Genomic DNA, 12,090 nt, shown 5'->3' with positions numbered 1-12,090 from the left:
GCTTTGAATTATATTTTCAACAAAAGATTTCAATGATCCATATTTTGAAACTGTTATTTTGTTGTGTTTTACTTAGATAATGGAATTTTATAGTAATTTCAAAATTAATGATTTATACACATATAGTTATATTCCAATTTCAAAAATCAATTTTGTAAATTCAATATTTTTCATATATTCATATTCAATATAACAATGTTTGTACTGACGATACAAGACGCACCGAGCTCAGACAATCCTACCTATAGTCGAGGTCACATAACTCCTGAACCTAAGCCTTGAGGGTCTGTCAGAGGAGAATGAAGATCAATAAAAAAAAAAGGAATCATAATACATCACAATATGTGTACTTTCTGAAACATTAACAACCTGCTTCTGGCCACCAGGGGGTACGGGAACACCTCCAGCCATCGGTGGTGGACAGAAGGAATCGGCAAAGCCACGCTCGCTGCGCTTCACCTGGTCCATGAAGACCACCTCCTCCATGGAGCCGCTGGAAATGATGCGCGAGATCCGTAAAGTGCTCGACTCCAACAGCTGCGAGTACGAGCTGCGCGAGCGCTACATGCTGATGTGCGTGTCGGGGAACCCGGCGCGCGAGGACTTCGTCCAGTGGGAGATGGAGGTGTGCAAGCTGCCGCGCCTCTCCCTCAACGGCGTGCGCTTCAAGCGCATCTCGGGAACCTCCATCGCCTTCAAGAACATTGCATCGAAGATCGCCAACGAGCTCAAGCTGTGAGCAGCATCGGGCCAGAGTGTGTCCGGGGGAGGGAGGGGGGGGGGTCACTGAATTCAAGCGACGATGTTGTTGGTTCTGGTTCCTGAAAGTGTTCTTCTGCATGTCCACTAACATCGGTTCCTGCTATTTATTCACTTCCTCTGGCCGGAGGAGGGGGCAGGGCTACACTGAGGACTTTCTCTGTGATTGACAGGTGATGTTTTGATTCAACACAAATCGTTTTAACTGGTAGATTTGACGGGACTCGACTGAGAAACACAACTTTGTCACCCTCTCACATACTGACTTGTGTACTTGGGCACACCGACTATAGTTTTCTTTTAACCCCCCCCCCCACCATCATCCTGAACTGTCGGTCATACCTGATGTCCCTCCCATCACTAAGCACACTAACACACACCTCCTGCCGAAACACACACATCCGCCTTCTCAATCACTCCCTTCTTCTTCCCCTCCGTCGTCAGTGGAGTTTTTTAAGGAAATGTTTTATGATTTTTAAGATGGAGCACTGGATCAGAGAGGCCAGTTTGTTGCCTTTCTTTGAAGAATGAAACCTGTCGTTGTTGTTGCACATACACACTCATGTTTCTTTGGTGTCATCAGTCAGCATGGCAACCCCCCCCCCCCATCCTGGTGATTCCCAAAGAGCAAAACACAAATCTGAAGTGTTGTAATGTCTGAGTGTTGCACAAAAAAATCGACAACGAATGGTTGAATTTTTCTTCAAATTTTCATTTGATTTATTTGGGTTTTTTAAGTTTGTTGAAATGATAAATATTTAGGGGTGGGAGGGTTTCATGATCATCGCTGCCTTTTCATCACGTGTGAGCATCTGGATGTGTAAAGATGTTGGTGGTGGTGACGACTACTGCTCATTTATATTTGGCCTTTTTTCGTGAGTTTTGTCGTATGTTTCTATTTTAGTTTTTTTAGTTTTTTTTTTCCAACGGTTTAAAGCCAATTGAGAAAAGATACATCGCTTCTCTCTGGCAGAAGAAACACAAACACACGCCGGCGTCAAGTGACTTGCTGTCGTTTTATTTCATAATAGTTTGAGTTCCAACAATAAGTGTATCCTCTGGTGCCGGGTGGTCATTGATGATTCTTCTTTTCAGGGTTGTTTTGATCTCATATTTTCTTTAATGTTGCTGTAATTTACATTTGATTTTAAATGTGTTTGAACTGTAACTGTAGTGGTGGGCTCGGGGTCAGGAGGGTCTCCTACTCCTGGAAAATGTATTGTTTTTTGTGCAGACAAAATGATGAAAAATTACAATGATAGTAATAAAAACAAAATATAACGACCGATTGTTTCGAGCTTTCAATTGTCAAGAGTTCGTGCGTATTCTTTACCAACCGATTGTAGAAAGGCGCTATATAACAAAATATTCAAACAATACCTTATAAAGAGATTATTGTGTCAATTCAGCCTTGAGTCTAAATGTGCGATTATCAAGTTGACCAGTAGATGGGGCTCATGAGAGCTTTACAAAGAACTTTTGGTTGTCTTTGAGTGAGACTACACTGGACAATAGGAACGATTTATTTTATTAAAAAAGAAAATTCAGTGTCAAACTGTACGAGCAGATTTTCAAGAGCAAAAGAAATTCATTAATTCAAAAAAACAATTTTAAATACCTCAAAGTCAAACATTCCTCTCGTAAGACTTTGGCTTCACAGTCTAACAGCAAGACTAAATGGCTACACTTCTACTCAAACTAGAAAATAAGTCGCATAAATCAACCAGAAAAATAATCATCTTGGAATCCTGGACATGGATCACATGTTTGGTTCCATCTTGACCAGCTGTGGAATTGAGTTTTAAAGCTTCTCCACACCGTTTCTGTGCAGCTGCGGCCATCTTGGATCTTCTTGTGCACGTTCACGTGCAGTCAGGTGATCAGCAGTTGCCATGGAGACTGAGGAAAGTGTCCGAAGATTTGTGTCACAGAAGTTCAGGTGTGTCAGTGCGAGGTGGGCTGCTCTAGCTTCAGCCCCATCAGTGAGGGAGGCATCTGCGTTGCGCTGGGCGGAGACGCTCTGGTGGAGGTGGAGACGGCTGGACGGATGAGCGGCGGAGGAGGGTGGTTGTGGGGTGTCCGGGTCTGAAGAGGGCGAGTCTGAAGGGGCGGCGGCTGCCTGAGGAGGCTGGGAGGCGCCGAGGGGGGTGCCGGACGCAGCAGCGGCGGAGGCTGGGAAAGCGAGGAGGAGTTGTTGGTGGACGAGAGGGGCGACGAGCCGTCGGTGGTGTCCGGGGGAGAGTCCTCCATCTTCACCTCGTCCTCCTCCGTTCCTCCTCCCGAGACCATCTCCTCGCTGCTCCTCCTCTCCCGGCTGCAGGCCACCTGCTCCGCCGCCCACTCCCGCAACACCTCGTCTAGGTTGAACCTGCGGCGGTAGCTGACGAAGAAAGAGCCGACCTGCGGAGATACGAGCGGTCAAGAGGAGGTCGGGAGCACCTGGATACTCATGAACGTGACGAGTCACCTGAACAGACGTTTTGGTCCCGATCACCTCCGCGATGGCAGAGAAGTCTTTCCCATAACGACGTATGGCTGCCATGGAAACATGTTTGACATGGAAGTATATCAGTGTCATCAGAATATTTAATTAACATTTCAAAAGGGTAAAACTTTTTTTTTTATTAAAATGTTGTCAATATATCATTTTAAATTACTAAAGTCAACAATTAGAATATTTTCAAACGGAATGCTTAATTAAATAATTAAAAAACATTTAATAAAAAGTATAAATTATATTGGAATTGGATTTATAAAAGCATGTGTGTTTTTAAGTCAATAATAAAATACATTTAAATTTGTAAATAGAATTAAATCGTTTTAAAAACTACATAAAAATATGTAGTATTATCGTTTGAAATATTCATTACTGATGGAGTCCAGTCTGACACTGACCTTGCACGGCCAGCAGCTGCTCCTCATTTGTCCAGCGAGAGTTCATTTTGAGGGTGCCCTGAAGACGACATACATTTAAGTGACGGTTCTGATGACAAACATGGATGGAGGTTCTACCTCTGCTGGTCTCATGGTGTTGACGCCTTCACTCAGACTCTGCTTCAGGCTGCTGTTCATCTGCTTGACGCTCTGGACCTGTACCAGCAACACATGAGTTCTCCACGGTGATGACCCAGCAGCTCCTCGCTCACCTGTCTCTTCAGCGACACCAGCTGAGTGTCCAGCTGTCTGACGGTCATCACGCCGGCGTCGTGGGAGGCGGATAGCGACGTGATGTCGGCCTGCTCCAGGTGCATGCCTTTAGGGGGGCGGCGGCGGGCTCTCAACGGGTGGTGTCGGTACTGAGCGCCCAGACTCTCCTTCTTGATCGGACCAGGGCGACCCGGAGTCACCTTGTCAGAGCTAGCGCTGCTGGCTGTCTGCCTTGCTGCCTGGACCCGGGCAGAAGTAACGCACGTCAGAACTAGGTAGCAAAGTTGTGTACAACATTATGACCAACAAACAAACTAACCTCTTTCTTTGCTTCCAGATCAAAGTCACTGTCGCTGTTGTGTTCTGCTTCTTCTATGTCCTCGTTACTGCAGGAGACGACACACTTCACACATCTAGAACTGTGGCTCATGAGCAGGGCTTCCCTCACCTGTCCTCCTTCTCTCTCTTGCTGATGAGCCTTCGGGCCTGTCGGTCCATCACCGAGGTTCTGGTCCGGGTCTTCTTCCAGCTGTAGTAGTACTTCACTAGACTGGAGATCAGTTTGTCTGGAAGCTACACAACAAAACACAGCAGTGACACACTTATCTTCATCTTTTAACACACACAAACAAGTACGAACACACACAAACACAAATAAACAAACATACACACACATGAATGCACATCAATACACACACAAACATACAGACACAGAAACAAACACATATACACAAACAAATGCACACAGATGCAATCACCCACAAATGTAGACACACATAAATGCAGACACAAGTACACACAGACAAAGTCTCACCATCTGCTGGATGCGATGGAAGCTCTTGCCGTGGAAGCTGAAGGCCTGCTCAAACAGAACCTTGTCCTCCACCGTCCACTCGTCTGGGAAGGGTGTGAAGTTGGCGAGGTCGGCCAGCGAGCGCTCCACGTCGTGCTTGTGCCACAGCAGCATTCCCAGAGCCTGGAGGAAAGTGCACAGTCAGCACTTGAGCTGCCACACAAGAACCAGTGACAGGGGCTTCAGACCTGCTCCATGTTGTATCCGTGCTTCTCTTTGGCCATCAGGATGTACTCGTCCACTGGACAGGAAAGAAAGTGTCAGTCCTCCTGGACCAGAGTTTAATACTGTGTGTTGTGGAGTCTTACACATGGTGTCGGAGAGTTGGTTGCTAGGACACCACACCAACATGCTCATCTGGTCTTTGTCGAATCTGGTCGGGCTGTCTGAGGAGACACACACACACACGTCTTTCTTTCATCTCTTCTGCTACATGAGGGGACACCCTGGACAGGTGGCCAGTCCAGTCAGACATGCATTCAGGTTTTTCTCTTCAACTTTACAAACCTTTATTCTACAACTTTTCCTCAACTTGAACTAGACTTCAAGCGAGTTCAACTTTAGACCAGTGGTCCTCACACATTTGATATCGGGCCTCACAGAAGGAAACATTATTTCTGTTCTGTCGATTACTCTCCATTTTTAAAAAGATGGGATTTTCTCTTAAGTTACACTAGCATGTCACTATTTTAGTCACTATGTGTTTAAAACCATATTTCTGCTTTTCTCTTCCATCTGCACTCACCTGGTTTGAACTCTGGGATCTGGGCCTGATAGTCTCCTCCCACCCGGATCATGCTGTCTGCAAACACACACGGACCAGACTATATCAGCGCAGAATGGAGGATCATCAACTACATCCTCTTTCCCGTCATATTCAGGCAACGTTCACTGCAAGTCAAGATCATAGTGACAACAATAGGAGTCGATCTTCTGAGCTTTTTCAAAGACACGAATGAACCAATCAGGTCGCATGTGTGGAGCTTTGTGATGTCAAGGTTCCCATTTCATCCGACTTTCTTCTACAACATCTGCTCTGGTGGGTGTATAAAGCTCTTGATTTTTCCGTCTTCTTCATACTTAAGGATCTACTCAGAGTGTCTCACAGGTGCCCATCCACGCAGCTTGTCCTTAAACAGTGGTTCTCAACAGCTGGCTCGGGAATGGGACCAGTCCTTGAGGCATTTACTCCCGGGTCGCACAGATAGACTCGTAGTGAACTTTCATCCAGGGCCAGAAACATCATCAAAAATATCTTTACATCTCCTTCCCTCTGCTACCTGACAGTCTGTGGTACAAGTGTCAGCCTCCTACTGGCCAAGTTAACATCGACAAGAGGCATCAAGGGGAGGGGAGGGTGGAGAGCACTGGAGGCCACAGTGAGGTGACCAGAAGGAGACGAAGAGACCACCTCAAGGGTCAGTGCTATAACTGAGACGGTGACAAACAAAGAAGAGTCGATTAAAAAGAGGTAGTTGAAGAAAAGGAGGCGACAAACATTGGCTACTCTGAAGAAGAAATAAAAGAGTGGAAGAGACACTACAACTGTAGGTGTAAAACATTGTTTTAAGGGAGTGAAGGATGTGGGCAGAGGATGACAAGATGGAGGCAGTGGGAGGAAGAGTGGGGGGGGGGCAGCAGAACAACTGCAGCAGCTGAGAAGCTGCTCTGTCACATGGAAACTGCTGCAGGTGAAGGCAATAAAAGTAGTGATATCATTTTATGGTGATGTCATAGTCTCGACTCCACCCCGACCTTGAACCCAGGAGCTCATCTCTGCACAGTCACTTACTGATGTGTGTTTCTGTTCGGGGTTATCAGAGCGACAACAGCCAACTGAAGAAGAAATAAATCTTCCTGGGAACTGAACCCGTGAGTGAACGTACCGTGAGCGTGTTCCTCATCACTGCTCTCCTCCTCAGAATGAGGTTGGCTGTTGCCATTGGTTACCGTCTTCGCCCTGCTCCTGGACAGGACCCCGGCCCCCGAGCGCTCCATCACAGAGGGCATGGCTGTAACACACTGTAGTGTAGATGTTTGAGTGTCTCATTTTAATTTCATCACATATAAAAGTTTTAACCACTTGATACATTGAATTATGCTTAAGATATTAAGATATCCATCTATCCATCTATATCCAACAAAACACCTTAGTATTTACTAAATTAAAATTGCACATTTCAATAAGTCACAAACATCTATACAAAGTAATTACTAAAGACATATTTATATATAGAAATCGTTTTAATAACGTTTACTTATTCATGTATTAATTCAGTTATATTACTAAATTACTCAGAATTTTCATATAGCTTTTTTCAGGTTAATTTTTAACATGTCCCTGCCAAATATACACGTTATTTCTACCCATTTAATAACATATCAAATGAATCCTATTGTAAGTAAGTAAGTAAGTAATTTTTATTTGTATAGCGCTTTTCCAGACCAGGGTCACAAAGCGCTTAAACAATCAAAACAATATTCAATAAAGTATATATTTTAAAGATCAAGATAAAACTGATAACACAACAGGAGTTCCAGAAAGCCTGAACAATTGTATCAATATTTAAAATAAAATAAAAACAAATGTTAGTTAGCGAAGTCTAAACTCAAACGTCGACAATATGACCCATAGATATGACATCACTTCCTCCAAACTCAAGCCTGGTGTCTGGGGGGGTCTTTGTCTCCCTGGTGCCCCAAAAACTCCGCAACAGCTGGTACCTTCTTTACTAGATACAACAACATTAAAGTCTATTTTACTTTTTTTTTTTGTTTTCCACTTTATCTTTTAACCCATTCTAGCTATTCGAAGTCATAAGTTGCCGTCGATGATGATGATGATGATGATGATGATGATGCTGTCGTCATTTTGGGGGGTTGGGGGGCCTTCGTCCCGAGTCATCACAAACACCATCATCGTCGACTATATAAACTTTACATTTGGAACAGAATATAATAACATGATTTTAACCCAGTAAATATATTTAAGAATACTTTTAATTCAAAATAAAATGTTATGGCGATAAAAAATAATAATAATAATAGACATATATGAAAATGAAAGTTATTTGTGTACAATGTTCCACCAGACACTGAATCGCGTCATAACATCGACTTGAAACCAGCTTCTCTACTAAGACCTGCTAGTTGAGTTCACCAGGATCTATTGTGCTTCAGCTCCTACAACTAACGCTCGACTCACTCATTCACCAATTGGAAATAGATTCACTATTTTCCTGGCGTTCACTGAAAGTATCTCCGAAGCATATCGAGTCATTTTTGTTGGGCAAACTTCATAAATAAAAAGATACATTTTCTTATTTGACAAAGTGAAATCAAGTCCGGCTGGATCGCTAACATTAGCCGGTTAGCTCGGAGCTAGTAACCCCGGCGTTACAATAGTAACGTCAGTAGTTGAAAGTGAGATAACACTCTCTGTACCTGCTCGCTGGGGTTCTGCTCCACCAACACCTCAACTTCCTGTGAGCCGCCGCCGGTTCTCGTGGTCTCGAACGAGGCGACAAAGTGAGACGATTTAAAGCATGAAATGAAACATTCTAAGATAATTGATGAGAGCCGGTCAGTACAATGAAGAGTGGAGCAGCGTGGATAGATGGAAGCCGGGGAGCCGCACAACACCCACACAAGAGGGAGATCAACCTCCGCCCCCGACGCCTCTCCCCAACGAGTCATTTGGATCGACGAGAAATAGTCCCCAAAACTATTGCCTCCATGTTAAGTGTGTGAAAAACATGAAGAGCGCCTGGTCATAATGATTCTTACTCTGTTGCGGTTTGTCTTATTAGATTTGAGGAAAGTACTTACGCGTGCTACGACATAAGTCAATTGATATATTATTTTTTAGTGTCGTCTAAATACGCTATCGCTAACACTGCCTCACATAAAAACAAGTGATTTTATAAAACATTTAGAGGTAATAATCTAAATAGTGTCATAATTTAGGGACTTGGTTGCCAGTGTTTGTCGGCGGAGGGATTCTTCAACTATGCATCTGTGTGATCAGGCTGGATGTCCAGACTTGCACGCGCAGCTGAAGAAGAATCCAATTGAGAATAGTTAAGAGTCCAACTCAAAGTTCTACAATAAAAATCTTCTTTTTTTTGTTCCCACTCAAGCAAGTCCTGCGTGTGTGGGTATGTGTGTGCGTGCGCATGAGTACGTGCGTGTCGCCGATAGTGCACGCCATTGTGTGTACTGTAATGTGTGTGTGTGTGTGAGAATGATGCACTGAAATCCTGATTTCTCACACCTGATGCTGTCAGTGAACGCACCACATGCACAGAACCCGCTGACATGTAACAGCCTGTTACTCTTCTCTTCACTCCTTCCTTCCCGTCACACTCCTCCTAGACACTTGTCTCCTTCTCTCCTTCTCGCTCATCTTCATCACTCCCTCCACCTCTTCTCTCATGACTTTATCTCTTCTCAACCTCCTTTCCTCCATCCACACGTGACCACCCACTCCTCTCTTCGTTGACTTTCTTCACTTCTCTCCTGCTATTCTTCCCTCATTTCTTCTCTTCCTCACTCTGTTGTGTTGTTCAAGTGTGTACGTGTGTGTACGTGCAGTCTCTCCCCTCCCCCACCCGACTGTGACAGTCAGGCAGTTTCACTCGTTCACCTCCTCCTGCTCCTTCCACCTCCTCCCTAGTTTGATCTCAGATATAACACATCCTCCCAACTCTCCCCCTCCCTCCCTCCCTCCCCCCGTCACCTTCTCCTCCTCTTCCTCACCCTATCCCACTCTCCTCTTCATTCTCTTGATCTACTTTTGTTCCCAGCTGGTCTCCTGTCTTTTCCTCTCTTTCGTTTCTTCTGTCTGGTGTTTCTGTACTCGTCTCACCTGTTTCATCCCTCTCTCCTTCTCTCCTTCTCTTTGGTTCAGCTCCTGTCTTCTAGTTTTTCATCTCCCCCTCCCTCCCTCCATATCCCACTCCTCGTCACCAGGCTGTCACATCCTCTTCCCTCCTTGTTACTCAGTGTCTGAGGTTTCCAGCCTCTCCTCCTCCTCCTCCTCTTCCTCCTCCTCCTCCTCTTCCTCCTCATGATTGTTCCTTGTAGGTTTGTTTCCAACCTCCTCCTCTACTCCTCCTCTCCTCTAATATCTCATCATTCTTCCACACCTCCACTCAATATTCATCCAGCATGTTACCGTCTTCATCACTTTTGTAACTCTTTTCTACATCCCTTCATCCTCCCTCTCTCCTCCTGTCGTTTGTTGTGTCCTCTCTTTATCTCCTTAAATTTCTCTCTCTTATCTTCCTTCATTAGCACTTCTTATTTATTACCACTTTTCAGTGTCTTCTTCCTGTCCTCCTCTAAGTATATCTCTCTTTAAGTCGTCCTCTGCTCATGCAGCTCATCCGTTCATCCTCCCATTAGGAATCTATGACTTTCGCCACCTCCTTCATCTCACCCTTCCCTTTTCTGCCTTCTGTGCTCTCCTCTATCCTTCTATCAACCTTGACGTCACAGCTCACTCTTCTGTCTCTCCTTTGCTTTTCTCTATATCACTTTCCCCTTCCTTAACTCCTCTCTGAGCATAGTCTTCCTTTCCTTCTTTCACTCTTAACTACATCCTTCTCTTTTTATCATTCCATTTCAGCCTCTTCTCAACTTTATCTTTGTCATTCAATTATGTTTCTGTTTCGTGTGTCCAGTGGTTGCCTCCTGCTTGACATCCTCCCCTTTCCTCTTTCCTCACGCTTTCCTCTCTCCTTCACTGTCCTTTCATTCATCCTACTATGATGTCACACCGTTTTAACTAGTTAACTATTCCATCTCCCTTAACTAGGCCACATTATATGATCAAGCAGTCCTCCTTTCCTTCATCTTTCCTAAAGGCACTGCTCTCTACTTTATATTGGGTTCGAATCCCACCCCTGACAGAACCATTTTGTGTAGGGACAAAGATTCCAGGCACTCTACCTTTAAGAGCAAAGTCACGACCCCACGCCCTCAATCTTTGACCTCTAGTGGTTGACGATTGGGGACATGCAGTGAGGTCAGGTGGGTGAGGCACTGAGTGCTTTAGTGTCAGATTTACAAGTATATGAACCCCAAAGGGTAACTTGTTCAATTGGCTATTGGTTGTTTCATATCTCAACAGCATTTTTCACACATTCTGTGTGTGTAGATAGATAGATTAATAAAGTTTATCCATCTATCTAAACACACATGCATACACACACACACACACACACACTAATGATTAATGATCTGAGGTCTTTCAATTGGCTGAAAATATAAATTGGTTTTAACCTGTCAATAGATTTACAAAAAACGAACTGATACATTTTTTTAAAAAGGATTAGCAAACATGGATTTAAACAGTATACAGTATGACTGTGATAATAAAGGATTACAAGGAAGACGCAGCTGGTTCAATGCTCTTGAAAGCTGAACGTTTATTTCTTCCCACTGACAGGAATTTACCAAAGTTTAGCTAGAACTCTCCAGATTTAAATTTGGCTCTAGAGTGAAGAATCCTGAGTTGTATTTCTATTATGTTGTTAGGTTATGATGACTGATCACACGTTGTTGTACGTCATGCTGTAATGAAAGTAGACCCGCCTGTTGTTGCTTCTGATTGGTTAATATTGTGTGGGGACTTCTGTGATTGGCTAGATTTACGCAAAAAGGACCAACGACGATTATCAAGAAAATATCAATATTGAGTATTAAATGGGTCAATTTAAACGTAAGAAAAATTATATTTGATTCATGGCCAATATGTAGTTTTAAATATTGTATTGTATTTTTCTTAGTCTTATCTCTTTTTTATACGATTGAAATTAAAACCGTTTCTGGTCTTAATTTTATCTGTAGATAAAGTCCATGCGCCAAACTTGTTATTCTGTTGTAAAATTCCATGTAATAACGTCCGTCTTTTCAGTGCGGTTGTACTTCCGATCAGCGAAACCAAATAACTTTAATGGTTAAAGACATCATCCAGACTGTGGAAAATCAAAGCAAATAAACTGTGAGCATCATATTGGCGACATTCAAAGATAAGGAAACAAGCGCGCGTCAATTGCAAGTATCAATGCAGTTTGTGATGGAGGCACTGCCTCCCCTGACCGTACGTCCCTGAGAGAAATACACTTTACATCTCAGTTGAAAGCCAAACAGAAGATAAATTACTCTTTATTTCACGTGATGTAGTCTTGAAGGTGGTGCGTTCAGGGGTATCTGGACAAAAGAGGACAGCTGTAGAATTGCTTTAAACTTGGTGATGTATGAAAGAAAAACGGAAGGCCTTAACTTACATGCTTAGGAATTGGCTTTATGCTACATTATAGGTAGAA

The 12,090-nt window shown here is 43.8% G+C and overlaps 2 protein-coding genes across 11 annotated transcripts in view; one reads left to right on the top strand and one right to left on the bottom strand.

Moving 5' to 3' along the window:
* Positions 1-2,043, top strand: part of mark2b (MAP/microtubule affinity-regulating kinase 2b) — a 39,846-nt gene extending 37,803 nt beyond the window's left edge. For all 10 annotated transcript variants that reach the window (XM_087790016.1, XM_087790007.1, XM_087790012.1 and 7 more), the window contains one exon: positions 387-2,043. In XM_087790016.1, the coding sequence (XP_087646142.1) occupies positions 387-739 (353 nt within the window). In that variant the 3' untranslated portion in view covers positions 740-2,043. The remainder of the gene's footprint in view (positions 1-386) is intronic.
* On the bottom strand, positions 1,774-8,426 carry rcor2 (REST corepressor 2). Its single transcript, XM_087790017.1, has 13 exons — positions 8,204-8,426; positions 6,646-6,781; positions 5,505-5,561; positions 5,068-5,145; positions 4,948-5,000; positions 4,721-4,882; positions 4,355-4,479; positions 4,226-4,292; positions 3,906-4,145; positions 3,772-3,849; positions 3,655-3,712; positions 3,227-3,294; positions 1,774-3,159 (listed from the first exon to the last, which is right to left on the bottom strand). Exons 2-13 carry the CDS (start codon positions 6,767-6,769, stop codon positions 2,704-2,706), a joined length of 1,566 nt encoding a protein of 521 aa, XP_087646143.1. The 5' UTR covers positions 6,770-6,781; positions 8,204-8,426; the 3' UTR covers positions 1,774-2,703.
* Positions 8,427-12,090: the final 3,664 nt, after the last annotated feature.

Source organism: Callionymus lyra, chromosome 4, assembly GCF_982586985.1.
Source record: "Callionymus lyra chromosome 4, fCalLyr1.hap1.1, whole genome shotgun sequence".
In the NCBI taxonomy this organism is placed as follows: Eukaryota; Metazoa; Chordata; class Actinopteri; order Syngnathiformes; family Callionymidae; genus Callionymus; species Callionymus lyra.
Note: the sequence above shows the minus strand (reverse complement) of the source record. Positions and strands in the feature narration are given on the sequence as shown.

Bases quoted from the DNA above. Each gene is read 5' to 3' on its own strand.
- rcor2 (XM_087790017.1), bottom strand. From the start codon at position 6,769: ATGCCCTCTGTGATGGAGCGCTCGGGGGCCGGGGTCCTGTCCAGGAGC. The intron at 5,562-6,645 runs GTACGTTCACTC...GTGTGTTTGCAG, and splicing joins TGATGAGGAACACGCTCACG to ACAGCATGATCCGGGTGGGA. The intron at 4,146-4,225 runs GTTAGTTTGTTT...GCCCGGGTCCAG, and splicing joins ATCTGGAAGCAAAGAAAGAG to GCAGCAAGGCAGACAGCCAG.